Raw genomic sequence first — 18,479 nt, 5'->3', positions numbered from 1 at the left:
TCCTCAGAGGTGGATTTAAATCCATTAAAAGGATAGGAAAAGAATACTGGAGACTGGTAAGGTGGTCATTAACAAGCATAGATAGTAAAGCAACAAAATTGTGATTTTTTTCCTGCCTTATGACCTAACTTGTTAGTAAGAACTGGGCGTTTTTTACGTTGCACTTTTTTTATTGACAGTGCAGCCATCATACCTTTTAACTTTGAAGGATATCTCATGTAGAAGGAATTAAGTTACAGTATCAAGGAGGACTTAACTGGAATACCTTGGGGTGTTGGCTGAGGGTGGTGAAATACCTGCTGAGACATGAAGACTTGGGCCACTAGTTTCATCTTTGGGAGCTTGGTGTTGGCCTTTTATGTGCCTTTGGTGGTGACTTTATCTCAAACACTGGACATCCCTGAGAAGCTGAAGGAAGCTGTGGGGAGAGTTGTTGTCAGTACCACAACCTGTACTGTCACCTGTGGCCTTGGCTATAAGGAGGAGACTGTCTGCGAGGTGGGTCCTGATGGAGTGAGAAGGAAGTGTGAATCTCACCTCTTGGAATGTCTAACCAACTGGATCTGTGGCATGTACCATTTCACCATTCCTGTGGGGAAGGAGTTTGTGCTGAGCTGCCTGAGTTCAGACATCCTGGATGTTGGACAGGAAGCTTTCCGTTTCACCTGGAGACTTGCTCGTGGTATCATCTCAACTGACGATGAGCTCTTCAAACCCTTCCGAGTCAATTCTCACTTTGTGATGTTTGGATCTGCTCGAGAGTATGACTCTGGGACCTATCGGTGTGATGTGCAGCTGTTAAGAAACCTGCAATTTGTCAAGAGGCTCTATTTTGGACTGAGGGTCCTTCCTCCTAGCTTGGTGAACCTGAATTTCTACCAGTCCCTGACGGAGGATCAGAAATTAGTAGACAAAGGCCTGGAAGTGAATCTGGACAACCATACCAGGCCTCAGCACACAGAGTGGAAAAAGAAAGTGGCAGCAGCCTTGGGAATAGGAATTGCCAGTGGAGTGGCTGGTGGTGTGTTGTTGAGCATAGTCCTCTGGTATGTGCTAAGAAGATGGACAGGGATGACAGCCTAAGCTTAAAAGTCTTGCTTCTGCCGGGCTGGCTCTTCAGGAAGCCAAACTAGTTCTTTAGGGAGTACTCTGGCAGCCAGACTGTGGATGGAGTAAGAGGGAGGGCTTCCACTGCCAGGAGCATGAGTGGGGGACGTGGAGAGGGGCAACGTCATGGTAGCCATGGGCAGTCTTCTCGAACATCTTTTACGAACTCGATGGATCTCTTCCTGATCTTCCCTGCCCACCAGCTACCCAGGAAACTGATTGCAGACTTCTTCGCTGCTCCTGGAAAGAGTTCATCTTCCAAGTTTGTATTCATTTTCTTACAACTTGTATGCCTACAATCTCCATTTCCCCTTTTATGAGCAGTATATTCCTATAGAAGGATGTGTTAATAGTTTTTCTAGAAAACATTTTCCCTTCTTTCATGTATTAATAGCTTTTCTAGTGAAAACATTTTTTTTCCTCTTCAATAAAAATACTTAATTCACGGTAGTTGTATGGACACTTAACCTTTTTTCCCCCCTGCTCTTTAGTTAAAAATATCTTTTGCATTTGTTTAAATTTTCCCATAACCAGTCTGGCTTTTTCCTGTTAAGTTTCTTAGATATTGAACAAATTGTCTGCCTTGTCGGGGGGAGGGGGGCAGTTGGGACATATACCTGTGTGTGGCAGAGCTGAGGTTGTTGGTAATATCTGACTCAGATATGTAATGTACAATCACTAAAAATTAATAAGTTACCTGTCTTCCCTGTCCTCACCCAGGTGAACCTTCTGTGTTCAGTGTTAAATGGAATTTCCTGGCAAAACACTGGATTCTTTACCTGGTATGTTTCTTCTGGTATTTCAGGCAATACCTTTCCTTTCTCCCTGCTCCATTTCCTTTTACGTTTTTCAGTGCCCTGAAGCTTATGTTCCTGGGAAAGGTCAAGTGTATTGGTTTCTTAGAGCAGCCAAGCCTCCCAAGGAAGGAATGGTACTTACATGCTTCTGTTGGGAATCCAAACTTAAGACCCTCAGGGGCCTTTTAGACTGAGGTAATTGGGTTGTGGAACTCTGAGGGAAAAGGCTCTTGACCACCAGCTAAGCTAATTCTACTGAGAGAATTACAGCATTTCTTCCCATCACTTTAGCTACAGAAAGGGATACCAAAAACCAAAGACTCAAACCAGTGGTTCTCTTCTCTAGCTGGACATCAGAATCACCTGGGTTAGCTTTTGAAAAAATAAAATTCCTGAGCCCCAACCTTGAAATGCTAATTCAATTTAAAGTATGGCCATGGGATCTGTATTATTTCCTCTATTTTTTATTTTTTTAAATTTCACATCCATAGAAAAGTTGATAGATTTGACCCTTTACTAGATTCACCAAATTGTTTTCTTTTTCCACATTTTTCTTTCTCTCTAAACGTATTGATTTTGCTAAGCCATTGGAGAGTTAGTTGCAAACATTGTAGCCCTTCACCCCTGAATCATGCCTGCATCTCCTCATAAGGACATTTTCTTCTGTGTAACTACAATATCATTATCATACTTAGGAAAATTAACAATTCCTAGCTATATATACAATCTATATTCAGATTTCCCCAGTTTCTAAAATCTTGTAGCTTTTTAACTTAGCTTTTTGATCTGTGATCAAATGAAATTTCACATATTATTTCACTTTACTCTCTTATTTTAAACAAATCCCCTGCACTCCCCCCGCCCATGATATTGATTCTGTTGAATCTAGCTAGGCTAGTTGTCTTGTATATTGCTCCACAATCTGGATTTGTCATTATTTCATCATGATTAGATTCAGCTTAAACATTTTCAACAGGAGCCATTTATAGAAGATAATGTACTTGATGTACCCCACGAGGAGGCATATAATGTCACGTTGACCCACTATTGAAGAAAACTGGTGACTGCCAGCTCTCCAAAGGTATTCCGCCCCCTTCCCCCTTTGTTATTAATAATCCTTGGAGTGATACTTTAGGATTGTGATAGCTGGTTTCCCAAAAACCACTCAAAAGGTTTTGGCATCCACAAATGGTCATATTATCTTATTCATTATTGCATATTGGGGGTTGCAAAATGGTGATTCTTTTAAGTTCAGCATTCTATTTTTATTTATTAACCTGCATTTTTCTGTAAAGAAGAGCTTACTCTTTTTGCCTTTTTATTTTTGAGATCTCAATGGATTGTTTTTATTTGGTGAATTATATCCATTACTGTTGTCAATGTTTTCATGCTCAAGTTGTCCCAGGTTTTGTCTAGTCAGTCCTTTCAGCCAGTTCTTCTGTCCTTTGACATGGTTACATTTGACTTTGACCATCCCCAAGATAGAGTTTCCTAGCACAATATGTCCCAGGTCGACATTTGAACTTCCCTTGCCTCTGCTGTTTCTCCAAGGAGCTCTGGTTCCTTTTAGTGTGAGGGCTAGTAGTTAGAAACCAAAGTCTTAAGAGTTGGGTGTACTCATTGTTACTGAGAAGCCATTGCTTCTAGGCCCTTTCAGTGTCCTAGATATACATAATCATGAGTTCCAAGATTCGTGGATTCTTAGAAGTCTCACAGGTAATTCTGATATATAACCAAGGTTGGGGACCACTGACCTAGACCCATGCATAAGGAGCCTTCCTCATTATTGCTTACTTTGAAAATACCTTAAATTTTCTATAGCCCTTTCCCTCATCCTCTCAGCCTCAAGGGAATGGATTTCAGAAAACCTGGGTTCTGGTCCTGGTTCTGCTGGAGCAAGCTTCTGACCCTTTGTAGTCCTCACCTTTGAAATGGGTAGTTGTGAGAATCAACTGAGATCTTGTAAGTAAAGCCGCTGCGTAAGCTCTGGAGTACTGATCATGAGTTCAGAAATATTATTAAGGAAGCATATTAGCTCAGCACTGGCCAATATGCTGAAGCAGTCAGGTGATGACTTGCTATGCTTTAAAAGAGAGCCAGAAAAAAATAGCATATTACTTTGTACTGAATGTCCTCAATATTATTAATACATTGCTGAGGAGAAAGAAGGACTTTCCCATTTTATGGATAGACTGAGACCCAAGAAGAGCTCCAGCATTTTCTTGCAAGCCAGTGGACTATTACACAGCTCTAGGTTTATAATTCTGTGTGCTGTACTCTTGAATTTTGACTTTGAGGATGTGAAAGGATTGAGCAGGGAAGAAAAAAAGACCTCCTATTTATAATGATCAAATTCAGTTCATTGAATTCTGTGTATATAATCTGCCTCTGAATGGTCAAGGAGATGTTGACTGTATGAAAATTTGGCTTCTATTGGCCATTGGTTTCAGCAGCCCATTTGGATTCCAAGTGGAAGGGATAATCCTGTTGCCATACCAGTGCCTATGCTGGCCATCTGGGGGTTCACTGTCAGGCTAGGCTTCTCGTGCTGAACAGACCCTGAGCAGTTAAGTGCTGAGTGGTGGGGTCTCTGCTCACCTTCATCTCCACCAAAAACCCTTTTCCCTGAAAAAGGCTGGGCCAAGTCAGCCTGGAGTGTCTCGCCGGCCTTGCACTGAGAGAACTTAACATTCACAGAGTTGCCTTAAGGGTATCCCTCTTGACTGCCGTGCAAAGAGACTAGAGACAGCAGTCAAATTCTTACCATTGCAGGGTCAATATATCTTTGCAGAAAGAATACTTCCCTTTAAGACTATTGAGTCAACACCTCAACTGTCTTAAAAAACAATCAGGGAATCTTGAATCAATATTATCACACAGCCTTTACCGCTGTAATGTTAGGTAAAGCCAGCCAGACCAGAAAAATAAGCTGCTTGTGCTCTGCTCAGGTCTGCCTAGAAGTCTCTTGGCCTAATTTTTCCATCTCCCAAGACTGAATGAAGCATTATGGACTTTATTGTGTAACTTCCTACGAGTTGACTGAGGGGTCAAAATATTGGGTAAGAGCCTCTGGGGTTGTAGGACAGAGGAAGTGTGCTATAGCTTGAAGATAAAAAATACCCACACAGCAGGGAAGCGGCTGTGGCTCAATCGATTGGGCTCCTGTCTATCATGTGGGAGGCATTCCAGGGCCTCCTTGTGAAGGCAAGCTGACCCACGCCCCACGCAGAGCTGATGCCTGCACCCTGCAGAGGTGGTGCAGCAAGATGATGCAAGAAATGGAGACAAGCAGACAGAAGAACGCACAGTGAATGGACACAGAAGACAGCAAGCAAGCTGCAGGGGGGAGGGGCGGGGAATAAATAAAATAGTAATAAATTTAAAAAAAAAACCAAAAAACCCGCACCTTGTGCCAGATGCTTAAACAGGTTGAGAATCCATCTTTATTTAAGAACTGCCTGCTACAAGAGTCAATAAATAACTACCATTACAAGAAGTATAAGAGACAGACGATAGGACAGTGGGAGTGGTTATATTTTAACAAAAACTGAGTCAAGTCATCAGATGGCCCCAGCTCCTACCCAGCCACAAGCTTCTCTGAGCTATGCAGGTCCTAGGTGGAACGGGTAAGTTGGAGGAGTCTGGGGGCCAAGGCAGGATGGACCCCATTGAACCATCCAAGGTCATTAAGTGCCTTTTGCCCCTAAGGCCTTCTGGGACTCAGGGCAAAGTTATCTGACTCGTTTCTCCAAACCTCCAGTTTCCCTTTACTGTCTGGCCTTCCCAAAGTCTTATGACCATATGTACAAGTCCATGGGGGCATTCCCCTGCCCTGCCACCAGGCACCTGTTTCCATGGAGCTCTTGAGGTCCCTTGGAAAATGCCCAGCTAATCTCTCTCACACCACTCTAGGAGTCTCTTTGGCCACCTCCCTCAATCCCAGGGTGAGGCTTAGTAGAGTCTGACCCAGGGAAATAGGGCATCACACCCGAGCCAGCGAATACAGATGTGAAGGTACTGCTATCCTGATGTGAGGGGCACAGCTGGCAGTCACCTTCCAGACCAGGAAGAGAAAAAGATACCCTTTGTTGCTGGGGAATACTACAGGTTGTAAATGGCTCTTAGCCGTCTTGGGCTCTTGCAGTCAGGGACACGGTAGGTGCCGAGAGGCAGTGTGTGCTGGGAAAAGTACTGGACAGTGATAAGATTGGCTGAGGGGAGCCCTCCGCTTCTGCTATGTGCCTCCAGCCGCTTCCCCTACAATGTAGGGGCTGTAGCATACTTAACACCTTTTGATTCTAAGACTCTCAGCTCTGGAAGGACACTCGGCCTCTTCCCCGCCCCCGTCACACCTTCATCTAACCTGACCCCTGGCCAACAGCTGTCAAAATTCCTCAGAAGTTCCTAAAAAACCCGAGTGCTGCCTCCAGGGTCCCATGGCAGAAGTTTCTTCTGATAATCTAATCACAGTCTCTTCTGCTGTTACTTTATGGAGAGAAAAAAAAAGACCACCTCCCCATGGCTCTCCCACTCCATGACACCATCTGTAACATGTGATACCCTGAATGAAAGTAACCTGACCTCGTTGGGTGCGGAGATGCCATCTGGAAAGAGCCGCCCTTCCTCTGTGGAGCAGGTGCACATCTGGGCTGTTAGACCAACAAGGACCAAGGAGCCGAGGCAAGGGGCAAAGGACCCTGTGTAGGTTGAACCCAAATGTGCACAGAATAGGGAGTGCTTTGTATGCCCACCCTGAAGAGGCTGTCTCTGTCCCTTTTCCTCAAGGCACTTAATGGCCACTAAGCTGGGTGGTAGGTATTTGTGGCTTTCCCCGTTGCTTCCTCCTCTTCTGGGGCTGCAGATGCTGGGAAAGACAGCTTGGTGTGTGAGGGGGTAGAGTCCATAGTAGAGATGGTGACCACGATAGGAAGGAGCCACACTCAACAACCCTAGCCCAGATGGGCAGACCAGATGAAAATCGGAGGACCCTTGGGCAGGGGCTCTGAACAGCCATTTCATCTAGTGTTCCGCCACCAGGCATGCTCATGTACAAGCCATCCTAACAAGCTATTCTGTTGTAATAAGTTGCATATCCTCAAGTCACCTATTCTGTGATTGAACCTTAATCAGTAATTGAGCTGAAATCCCATGCCAGAGTGTCAACTCTTTTAATATAGATCCGTGTCCCCCGAACAAATTCTTCCTGCACGGTGGTTAGATTTTCCTGGGGCTTAGTTTTCCTAAACACCCTGGGCTTCCCAGTAGGTCTGCCTTCCTCTCCCTCTCCAGTGGACCTCGTTAGAACTAAGATACTTAGTTGTAATCTTTTTTTCCCAAGTGAGCTTAAGGGCTTCAGCCCTCAGCTGTATCGAGTTAGGTCCTCTATCAAACCAGCTCATCCCCCTTGGCCCAGCACGTAGACACTCGTGCCCTTGCTTCCCCTGCTGCAGTCCTAAGCAGTGAGGCAAGAACAAGCTAAACCTTGGAAGAAGGACACATCCTTCCTCCCCCAACACCTCTCAGATGGAGAACTAGGCACAGGCCAAATTGCAGCCAATGGGGAACCAGGAGGTTGCCAGGCTGAGTGGGAGAATGATCACATGGCTGACCCCAGCACCTGGCATGTGAGGAGACAGGAGCAGGTAAGGAGGTTTTGCTGGGTCTGGCTGCAAGGCAGCTGTCCTGGGCTTGGAAGGGTGGGGATGTAGGTGGCGGCAGGGAGAAGAGGTGTGAGCCTACATTTTTTAAAAGATGGTAGCGGGTAAATATCAACATAAACCTGCCCAGAAAAATAGAGCAGGACCCAAAAGTTTAAAAAACCATTAAAAAATAGAGCTCTAACTGTAAACTACAGAAAACAGGCTCAGGGAGCCTCAGAGGGCACATGCCCTACAAGAAGCTGTCCTGCTGCCACCCCATGAAAGGGCCACTGGTCTGGGCACAGGCATTGGGGTTTCCTGGCCATGCTGCCACTGCTGCCTGGATTGCAAGATTCCTGACCTTGCTTTGGCCTCTTATTGGAGCTGGGGTCAAGGGGACAGAGTCTTCGAACCAGCACGGCATATTGAGGTCACAGCAAAAGCTGGACTCAGGCAGAGAAGGATTGCATGCCTCCTGGAATCTGTCCACGGCTTGGGCTGGGACCAGCCACTGCCAGTCCTGTGAACAACTTGAAACAGAATTTTCATACCCCACTGCCCCGGGCCACCTTCTTTACCAGTCCATAGCCATTGACACTGCCCAATTGTAGCAACTTCTGCTTCCTTCCTCTAGAGAGACAAAGAGCCTTGAATGAGAAGGCAGGAGACTCAAATTCTTACCCCAGCCACCTCACGTACAGTCTCTGGCCATGGGAAGTCCCTAATCCTCTCTGGACCTCAGTTTCCTCATCTGTGAAGTGAGAGGCTTGGGCGAGTTGAGCTCTAAGGCCTCTTCCAGGGTTAACATTCTGTGACTGGTAATATACTTGGAGCTCGAAATATGATGTCCTGTTTATTTACCCCTTTTTCTTCTGGGAAAATGCAAAGGACAGTCCCTGTCACAAGAGCCGTCGGAGGCAGCCTGGGGAATGCCAGGTAGCCCCAGGGAATACCTGGGAGCAGAGGGGGCCACGTCTGTCCTCTGGCCTCCTCAGAAGACTGCCGTTCTAGGACCCGAAGAATGCACCCATTACCCTCCCAGACTTGAGTGAGTCAGGAGGGAGAGTGGAGCCTGGGGCCTCGGGGGTGGGGGGGGCGCCACAGGTCCACAGGTGGAATTGGCGGAAGAGGGAGGGGGGCCCGCCAGGCTGCACCGGGCCCTCCCCTACCTCCTGCCCAAGCCCCCGGAGGGACCGTGCAGGACACGCCTTGGCGGAGTGAGGGACCTCCCCAAGACAGAGCCCTTTAGTCATCCAGCCACCTGTAGTGGCTTCTGTCACTCAGGGTGACAGGGTCAGGTTGGCAGTGTCGGCGGAGAGGGCAACCCCCTGGGTTATGAGTGTGCCCCTTTGCACCAGGTGGCCCAGCCTCTCACCCCTTTGTGGCTCCCACCCCCAGCGGTCTGGAGTATCGTCCCTCCAAAGCTGAGGGGCTCAGGCTCCAGGCCTCAGGGCGCTGGTTTCCAGCAGCCTGGGCAGGTGGCAGCGGCCTCCAGGGAGTCGTCAGGGACAATGTCAGGGTTCAGCCGTATTGTCCCCTTAGACCAAGGCCTGTTCATGCTCGTGCTTCGTCCAGCTGCCTTAGGCCAGTTTCCATTGGGCCCGGGACTCGGCCTGGAGGGGCACGATCCCAATGTGGTCCCACAGTGCCAGCCCTGCTGATTGGAAGGTCCATGTTTAAAATTCACCTTCTTCCTATAGGTCTGTTCCTTCAATCCAGGCACCCTAGAAGGCCCAGGCATTGAGTTCAGTATTACCATGGAAATTGCTGCCTGGTGCCTCTTGATTTAAAGAAAGAAAGAAAAAAAATCCTTGCATGGGTTCTATCCCGTGGCAGAATATGAACCCTCCTACCTCCTAAAAAAGGGCACTGTTTAAAGTAGGTGTTTCAGACCAACCACTCTTGGGCACAGTGTGGGGCCAGCTGGCCGAGTCACTTGGAGCGGGGTGTCCAGCGCTGGCGGAGGGGGCGGGGGGCCAGGATCAGAGCTCCAGGTAGCCCAGGACGAGCAGCACCGCCACGGAGCAGGAGAGGAGGGAGCCGGGATGTGCGCTGGGGCAGACGGCCAAGTTCTCCACCATCATGCTGGTGCCTGGAAGCAGCAGGTGGAAAGGTGGGGTGTGAGTCAGCCGGGACTGGGAGCACCCCAGCCAGGCCCACCGTGTGGCTGGGATCAGGACCTTTCCTGAGAGACTCAGAGGGTCAGCTTCAGGCCTGGAAAGTGGCCAGGGCTGGCAGCGTGGGTGGCTGGGTGCCCTTCTCAGTCCTACTCCTACAGGGTTTGGTAGGGCCCTTTCCTTCGCCCGTCCTCAGCCTCGCCTGCACCTGGCGAAAGGAGCCCCCTGCCTTCCCTGGCCCTCAGCCCCGTTTCAGGGGTGGAGGAGGAGGGGCCAGCAAGGGCAATTCCAGGACCCCGTGCGCCTGGTTCCTGTCTTCCCTCTTCCCATGGGGTCTGGTTGGGTGGGTTTGGGTTGGGTGGGAATGATTCCCTCCCCAGGCATCTGGGTGGATCCTGATGTTCCAGGAGGATAAGATGAGGGAGAGGGGGGAGAGGCAGCACCTCCGTTCCTCACGATGTGGACTTCTGCTGGGACCCCGTCCCCTCCGGGCCCCGTGGTGCGGATCTGCACCAGGGCGTGGCCGATGTCTTCAGGCACGGCGATTTCTATCCAGTTCTTGCTGGTGAGGTGGAGCGTGGGAGTCGGGTGCAGGTCGTTCTGGTACAGCATCTGCGGGTAGGGGTTAGCTGGGCGGAGCTTGCTTACTCCAGGCCCGTTCTCTTTCCTGGGAGGAGCCCTTAGTCTCTGGGCCCTCCCCTGTTTCCCAGCAACGGGGACCAGGCTTTTAACGAGCTCCTCCTTGGTGGGAGGAAAACTTGCAAGTAGCCCCACTTTTTTTGCAGAGCCCCTAGGCTTGAAGGAGCACTTGGCTTCACCCAGTCCGTCACCGCCCCCAGGACCCCCTACCTCTCCACAGTGATGCCATCTGCCCCCTCTCTGATGGCCTCGACTGTAAAGTACCTGGAGAATCATTCATGTATTTCATGTCTCTCACAATTAAGACTCTCTGCTGACGTCTAACTCAGATCCCTCTTGCTACAAATTCCAGCTCCCTTGTGCTCACTGGAAATGCAGACGAGCTGCTTCTCACCATTCGAAGCCTGGTCGACCCCATCCTTACCTTATAGCCCGTGACTGCAGACTCATTTCGGAGAGGGACCACAGGGTCCCACTTAAGGCTCAGACTGGAGCTGGAGAAAATCCAGGAGATGTTGCCAGGAGGTCGCTGTGGAGCTGCCAGGGGAGGGAGAGGGTTGGGGAGACTTCTGTTTCCCGGCCTCCACCCCTCCCCTTTAGCAGCCTTTTTCTGGATGTCTGTCCAAAGCAGTCACATTCTAAACATTCTGTCACCACTGCCTACGCAACAAATGCCACGAACACCCAAGGGCTGGAGAAGAGAGGCACTGCAGAGGCCACGAGTTCCACTCCCTTCTTCTCGTGCGGCTCGCTGCCTTCTTCCTGTCCAGCTCAGCTCGTGTGGGCTGGAGCATTTGCCTCATCAGTGGGGAGTGATCCTAGAGACAGCGGGTCCCCACAGAACCCCCACCCCAGGCGCGGGACTCACGGGGCTTCATGGTCGTGGCATTGGCAGGAGGACTGGCCGGCCCAGTGCCGGCCCGGTTGTAGGCCCGCACGGTCACGTGGTACTTGGTGTTGGGGTGCAGGCCGGTGACCCGGGCACTGGCGTCCAGCCCTGCCGTCCTCACTCGGTCAGCAGCTGCTTCCTTGTCTCCGGCTTTCCAGTAGCGGATCTGCAGGGGCCAGGGGTCCCCTAGGGTCGGTGATCAGGCCCAGGACCTCAGGGCCACCCTGACCCAAGCCCTGGACACCTATACCCTTTTCCTCCCCTTCTCCCCCGGCTCCCTGGGTCTCAGTCACGAGGCTCAGCGCCTGGACCGTAGATGACGCGCTCCGAGGGGCAGGCGGAAGTGGGCGCCGTTCACTGCTGTCTTCTCAGTGCCCAGCAGAGAGCCCAGCCCAAGGCAGGGCGCAGCGAATGCACCCAAGGAGTGCGCGGGCGGGTGGGAGGTGTGGAGGCTTGGATCAGGCTCAGCCCAGCCATGGCCTGCCGAACCCCACTCCAGTTCATTAAAGCAGGGGCTCCCATGGGATTCTGCCCCAAGGGCTATGAAGTGTCTCCTTGTACATGCAAAGGGGCCTCCTGACCCCCAGCGAGATGATGCTGGCTGCTCAAAATTTTCATAGTAATCGTAATACTAAGACCCTGCTAAACGGTTTTTCTAGCCAAGGGCCGAGCTTGGAATGCTTTCCTCAACGTGGCTTGCCTAAGGTATTGCACCAAAATCCAGGGCTGACTCTACTGCATTGGAATTTCTATCACTCGTAAGCCCAGCCCCTTGACTCTCCCCTAGGCAATGACATTTCTTGCTTTTTCTTCTTTCCCTCCCTTTTGCTCTCCTGTGCTCTCGGTCTGCTCCACAGGTAGCCCTCTGTGGAGTCCTTGAGGGCCCAGGGCTCAAGCCACTGGCCGCTGGGCCCGGAGTTCCCAGGGATGGGAGGATCAGCTGGTGCGGAGAGGAGCCCGGGCTGCTGGCTGCGCAGCCGGGGGCGAGCCAGGCAGGCAGGGAGGGGGCCGGCCACGCTGCTTCCCAGAACCTGCGCCTCCTGCCCTGGGCTCCCGGGTCCCAAAGCCACCCTCAGCCAAACACCCTGTGCAGCAGTGCACGGGTGTGTCTTCCCCAGTGGACGGCAGACACGGGGTTTTAGTCTGTGTCCACAGGGCTGCATAGGAGAGTGAAGGGCAGGGAGGGAGCCGGCGCTGTGAGGGGCCCCCACCTTGTCTGGAAGCCCCAGCACCCCTTCCTTCCTCTCCGGGGCCCCAGGGGGGATGCTCACCTCATACCCCAGGAGGACACCGTTCGTGTCCTGCTGCACTGGCTCCCACGTCACGTTCATCTCTGAGGACGAGACTCCCTTGGCCCAGACCTTGGCAGGGGCCACCCTGGGTTCTGGGAACCAACAGAGAATGGGTTTGGGTTCCCAGGGCCAATCTGCGGCTGCCCTGGTTTAGGATTTAGAGGAGAGCCCAGGGCCCGGGATGAAGGCCGAGAGGGAGCCCCCAGAGCGTCGCTGTCACCGGGGCCCACTTCCCTGCCCTCGGCCCTCCCCAGCGAGCCCCAGCCCCCTCCCACAGGCCTGAGTGGGGAGACAAGGTGACACGGCAGCGGGAAAGGAGGCTGTTGGCTCGGCGCCTGCCCGGTACCTGCACCTCCTGCTGTCAAACAGCCGCAGGCGTCAGCGACACACTCCCCCAGCCCCACCCCGCAGAACAGCAGCTGGGGGCGAGCGGGGGTCCAGGGCAGCCCACCTTCCTCGGCGGAGTAGACGAGCGCCGTGAGGCTCTCGGGCCCCTCCCCGCGGCGGTTGTAGCTGCGGATCTTGACCTCGAAGGGCGTGTAGGGCCGCACGCTGTCGTTGCTGTAGACGAAGTGCAGGGCGTCGGCGCCTGGCACGCGGGCCGCCTGCCAGCTGCTGCTGCCCTGCCTGCGGAAGGACAGCAGGTAGCCGAAGCCGTCTCCGTTCTGGTACTCCCGGGGCACGGGCTGAGGGGCGAGAGGGCGGCGTGGGCGAGGCGGCGGCGCGCCTCCCTGCCCACCCGGGGCCCGTCCAGCCGGCACCAGGAGGGGCCGCCCGGACGCCTGGGTCTGCCGCGGGTTTTATCCTGCAAGGGGTGTTCCTGCGAGGGGAGAGGCAGGGGAGGGGCGGGGAAGGGGAGGGTGTCTGTCCTTGGGTTGGAGCTGCGCAGTGACCCTGGGGAGGGCCTTGCAGGCTGAGCCAACCAGCAGGCGAGCCAGGGAGGGGCGAGGGGGCGCAGGGCTTGTCCCAGAGAACCGGAGGCCCGTCTCTGTGCCCACCCACCCACTTACTGTCCAGTTGATGATGAGTTCTCCCGGGACCCCACCTCCTCCGCTGAGTCCTGACGGAGCCACTGAGGGGGCTGGCAGGTGCCAAGAGACACAGATGTGGCTTGTTAAGGGGCAGCGAGGGAAAGAAAAGCCCAGGACCTGTGACTGTACCTGCTAGGCCTGGACCGTCCCTTCAAATAGGCCCCAGTTTTGCTCTCCAACTATCCCTCCAGACATGGCTTCAGGAATTAGGCAGGCCTGGGATGAAATTCCAGCTCTGCCACTTACAAGCTGTGTTACCCTGGGCAAGTGACTTAACCTCTCTGAGATTCTGCTTCTCCTTTCCATAACATGAGGATAATAATATTTCTCTCAGAGGGCTGTAGCAAGAATAAAATTAAACAAAACAGTGGTTTGCCTATAGTAGATGCTCCAAAAATGATACTTTTTCCTCCTCACCCTCATTGGCTTATACTGAATAACACAGGCCAACTCCAATTTGCTTTAAATTATGAGAAATAAATAATTCACAACTGCTATTAATGCAAAAAGAAAAAACAAAAACAACAAAACCAAACCAAACACATTTCTTAGGGGTTCTAGGACATTTTATTATTATTTTTCTTTTTGTGGCAGATTTAATTTTCTAATTGTCTCTAGTATTAAACAAGGCCAATATTAAAACAAGAATGTATTTCACCAGCTCACACAGGTTGGCAGGGGGTAGCTTGGCTAGGGATCAAGATATTTCTGCAACGAATCTAGCAGTTGGAAACTTTTTACTTGGTACAAGGAAAAGGGCCTTGTAATTTGCAAGAGGCACTTAAACACATTTGGATCCTGTGATGCACATTCATCTTTTCAGGGTGGAAAGACTGAGGCGCAGAGCAGGTAAGTGACTTGCCTAAGGTCACACAGCTTAGTGGCACAGTCAATTTGAAGTCAGTTCTTCTGACTTCAAAACCCATCATCTTTCCTCCGCATTACATCTGTCTTTGTGCTCATCAACAACTGGGATACTAGAATGAAGGCGATCCCTGCTCACCACTCACACCACATTTGACTCTCAAAGGAGCTCAGGGTCAAAGAAAGGACTTCTAGAATTCCTTATTCAGAAGAGTTACCAGCTGCAAATGCTGAGTGATTCTAGAAAGAGCCTGGAGAGTCAGCCTGAGGCTTTTAGGAAAACAGGTTTAAGGGACACCAGAGCTCACTACACCACACTACAGTGCCTGGGGCAGGGGGACAGGGCTGGGAGGGTGGGAGGAAGGGAGGCAGGGGCCTGAGTCTAGCCTTTTTGGGATCCCCCAGTGAATGGCTGGGTGAGGGTCCGACGAGAGGGTTGGGGAGCAGCCTCTCGAGAGGCTGGCTGGGGCCTCTGCTGTCCCCTCTCTCCTGGGTTCTCTCTTCCTCCCCCACTCAGGCTCTGGCACCCACGTGCCTTTTGCTGTGGGCAGATTATGCATTCCTCCTGCTCTCGAAGAAACCACCTAAAGCAGGGCCGGGAGACTGGCTTCTTCCCTAGCCCCCGGCAACACACACACGTATGCACACACACACGCACGCAAGCACAGTCACATGCACACACACACATCTTCCTCATTAACTGATTTCTGTAGCTCCAGCCCTTCCACAGAGGACATCTGCACCACCCATGGTCCTGCATACAAATCTGGGCTCTGTCAGCGGGACTTTTCTCCAAACCTTGGTTTCTCCATTAAAAAAACAAACCAACAATGAGGCTTTTTGTTTTGAGATAAGTGTAGATTTGCATGCAGGGGTAAGGTTCACCCATCTTAAAAATTAAGGGTTTGGACCAGGTGGTGCTAGCAGCGCTGACAGGCTACCGCCCAGGGCCGATGCTGACAAGGGGCAGGGCAGCCGCTCGGGTCCTCCCTTACCCTTCCTCTCCCATTTTTAGAGTCCCAAGCTGAGAGAGCAGGGCTGGGGCGCAGAGGATTTGCTGCGGCCTTGGGGCTAAGGAGGGCCTGAGTCTCTGATCTGACCTCATTTCTTTTGGGGAGACCCGGGACTCTGACCTGCTTCCTTGGTCCGGATTTTGCTGGAGGGCCCGCTGGGCTCCCCGGAGCCCAGGATGTTGCTGGCTAAAACCCGGAACTCGTAGTCCATCCAGGGCGTGAGGCCCAGCACCTGGGCGGTCTCGGCGTTGCCCTCGATGTTGGCAGGATCTGCAAGCGCCAGGGAGTGAGGCTCTAGGGAGGCTTAGGGCCCGCGCGTTGGTCAGGACGTAGAGGCCATGGGACCTGCCCTGTACCGCTGACGTCGGAAATGATCTGGGGCCTTTGCTAATGTGTGCTCGCCTGCACCCCCCTCCCACGCGCCCAAATCCTCCACCTCGCAAATACCGATCCTCCAACTCCCTCCCCACTCTCCTGCTGCTGGTGTGACTCTCCCCGCTGGCCAGGGAGAGGGCCTACGCTTGTCCTTTGCCGCGCCAGGCTCGGCCCCGGCCCCCCTCCCCCTGTGCACCGCCAGGCCCTGGCAGTACTGGCCCGGGTGGGGGCGGGGGGCGCCCTCACTTACTGGTCCGAACCTGCTTCCACTTTCCTGCAGGGGCAGTGCGAGCTTGCAGGGTGTACTTGGCAATGGGGCTATGGTTGTCGAAGCCACGGCTCCAGCTGAGCTGGACGGTGGTGTCGCCGATGCCCCTGACCACCACGCCTCCCGGGGGACCTGGTGGACCTGCGCCCAGAGGTCCGAGCGCCAGGGGTCAGAACTGGGCGGCTTCGAGTGCGAGCCCGCCTCCCCCAGGCCCCGCCCCTGGGGCTGGCGCGGGACCGGGCCCGCCGGCAGAGGGCGCAGCGCGCGTGCCCGCGACGCGCGGTGGGAGGGCGAGGAGTGGGGCGGTGGGCGAGGCCGGGCAGTGCGGCGGGAGGGGCGGGGGCAGCAGCCGGGCTCGGGGCTGGAGGGGCTCACTGAGGCCCTCACTAGAGAGGTGTAACCGACTTCTCAATGCTGGTTTTGAAAACTGATGTCCTCAGCAAAGCACTCCAGTCCTGGGCATGTGTTTTTTAAGAGTGGGTTTTTTTTAAAGTTTGGCTCTGGAGGAAGAATGTTCTATTCACTTAAGACCCAGGAAGAACCACAGGACGTACTCAGCTCAGATGCCCTTCCCAACAGCTTGCAGCAGGGAGGGAAGGGGAAGAGGGAAGGCGCGGGGAGCAGGGGGAGGTGGGAAACCGTCACCTCGGACCAGCACCGTGGCCTCCTTGGTAGCACTGTCCACCACCGTCTGGGCCACGCACGCGTACTTTCCACCGTGGCGCAGCTGGGCGTTCAGGATGGTCAGGTCCCCAACCGTCTCCTTCTGCACACGGACCCGGGAGGAGGGAGGCGGGTGAGGGCAAGCGGCCCCGGCTAGTGCACGGAGCCCTGACACGCGAGGCAGAGCCCGGCCCCCCCCCCCCCCGCGTCTGCGGACCCCTCTGCTTCTCAGTTTTCCTCTATCAGTTCAATGAGAGGAACCAGTAGTCCCCACTGAGCACCCCCTGGGGACCAAACAACAAATTTGTTGTGGAAGCTGGCCAACGCCAGCCCAAGCTGATAATGCCATTTACACCGAGCAGGAGAGCAAGAGGGAGTAAGTCCTGCTGGGTGGCCTCAAGTCGTGGTTTGTCCCTAACTCTCCTAAATGCAGGGCCTCTGGGTGGATCTCAGGGAACTGCCATCTAAGGGAGGGTGGCTAATAATCCCAGATGTGCCGGCCACGCCTGGGCCTGGGGGCATGCAGAAGGGCCCTGGGGTGGCCGGGGTGTTGGGAGTGCTGGTGGTTCCGGGCATCCAGGAGGAGGGAGGAGCCCTGGGGCGTCTGGCTCAGGCCTCACCGCGCTGGCCCTCCGGTAGTGACCCCCGGGCTTGTCCAAGTTGATGGGGAAGTCGTCCAAGGTCCAGGTGAAGGTGAGGTCCATGGTGGGGTCGTGGGAGGCGTGGCACTGCAGGGTCAGGTTGTCGCCCAAGTTGATGTCAGCGCTGGAGGGAGCTAGAGTGATCTTGGTGGCATCTGCCAAGGAAAGCAAGGTGGAAGAGGCCCAGGGAGGGGCAGGGGGCAGGGGGAGAGGCTTTGTCCTGAGCCCCGGGAAAGGGAAGAGGCCGGCGGTAAACACGCACTTGACCTCCCAGCAGCGCCGTGGGAGTGTGTGTGTGGGGGGCAGGGCTAGATTCTGGGCGGTGGTCCCAAGTGAAAAGGAATCCTGGGGTAGCCTTAAAACCAAACTAGAAGGACTGTGGGGGCACAAAAGCAGGATGACGAGGAGAGAGGGCGCCCGTGGTGGCCGAGCCAGCGCCCTCAGCCAGCGCCCGGCCCCCACCTCGCACGGATAGGACGCCGGTGCTGTTGGCTTTGCCCATGAAATTCTCAGCGAAGCAGGTGTATTTGCCTTCATCGGACCGACTGATGTTTCTTATGATCAAGGTGCCATCTGGAGTCACTGTCACTCTGTAGCAAGGACAAAGCAGATCCGGCCAACCCACGGGCGCACCGCGGGCACAGGCAGGGGCCTTGGCGCCAAGGAGTATGAGGGGGGAGCAGGAATTGCGCAGGGCAGAGGGGAAGGGGGAGCTGTACCTGCTGCCGTTGACCAGAATCTCAGTGCCTTTGCTCCAGAGCACCGTGGCCTTCGGCGCGGCCCGGGGCTGACACAGGATAAAGATCTCTCCGCCCCGGGCCGCCGGGATCAGGCGCCGGACGGGATTCAGCCTGAAATCAGGGGGCAGTGCTGGAAGGAGAGGGGGACGCCACGGTCACCACGGAATAAGAACGGTCCCAGGCACCCTGGACCAGCCCTGCACCTGGCTAAGTTTTTTTTTTTTTCTCTCTGGTTGCGTTGTTGTCTTTTTGGTGCATCGCTTCCGCGCAGGTCTGGGACGCCTTTTTCCTTTTTTTACCAAGAGTCCCAGGGATCAAACCAGGTCCTCCATGTGGTAAATGGGAGCTCAGTTGCTTGAGCCACAGCCGCTTCCCATGCTGAGTGATTTAAATACCACGCCCCC

General features: G+C 53.5%; 2 protein-coding genes across 11 annotated transcripts in view; one reads left to right on the top strand and one right to left on the bottom strand.

Moving 5' to 3' along the window:
* The first annotated feature begins 207 nt into the window (after positions 1–207).
* TMEM81 (transmembrane protein 81) lies at positions 208–1,219 on the top strand. Its single transcript, XM_004477599.4, has one exon. It carries the CDS (start codon positions 307–309, stop codon positions 1,081–1,083), a length of 777 nt encoding a protein of 258 aa, XP_004477656.1. The 5' UTR covers positions 208–306; the 3' UTR covers positions 1,084–1,219.
* Positions 1,220–5,324: 4,105 nt separating this feature from the next.
* The window catches only part of CNTN2 (contactin 2), a 33,214-nt gene continuing 20,059 nt past the window's right edge, over positions 5,325–18,479 (bottom strand). For 5 of the 10 annotated variants that reach the window (XM_058275075.1, XM_058275076.2, XM_058275072.1 and 2 more), the window contains 13 exons: positions 18,055–18,205; positions 17,798–17,925; positions 17,315–17,490; positions 16,677–16,797; positions 16,014–16,172; positions 15,509–15,658; positions 13,491–13,561; positions 12,932–13,166; positions 12,460–12,572; positions 11,168–11,354; positions 10,724–10,836; positions 10,104–10,272; positions 5,325–9,635 (listed from right to left, as the gene is read on the bottom strand). In XM_058275075.1, the coding sequence (XP_058131058.1) occupies positions 9,526–9,635; positions 10,104–10,272; positions 10,724–10,836; positions 11,168–11,354; positions 12,460–12,572; positions 12,932–13,166; positions 13,491–13,561; positions 15,509–15,658; positions 16,014–16,172; positions 16,677–16,797; positions 17,315–17,490; positions 17,798–17,925; positions 18,055–18,205 (1,883 nt within the window). In that variant the 3' untranslated portion in view covers positions 5,325–9,525. Of the gene's footprint in view, positions 9,636–10,103; positions 10,273–10,723; positions 10,837–11,167; positions 11,355–12,459; positions 12,573–12,931; positions 13,167–13,490; positions 13,562–15,508; positions 15,659–16,013; positions 16,173–16,676; positions 16,798–17,314; positions 17,491–17,797; positions 18,206–18,479 lie in introns of all 10 variants that reach the window. The other 5 variants (XM_058275073.2, XM_058275070.1, XM_058275071.1 and 2 more) reach the window with 3 other exon arrangements.

The sequence above is a fragment of the Dasypus novemcinctus genome, chromosome 13 (genome assembly GCF_030445035.2).
Source record: "Dasypus novemcinctus isolate mDasNov1 chromosome 13, mDasNov1.1.hap2, whole genome shotgun sequence".
NCBI lineage: Eukaryota > Metazoa > Chordata > Mammalia > Cingulata > Dasypodidae > Dasypus > Dasypus novemcinctus.
Note: the sequence above shows the minus strand (reverse complement) of the source record. Positions and strands in the feature narration are given on the sequence as shown.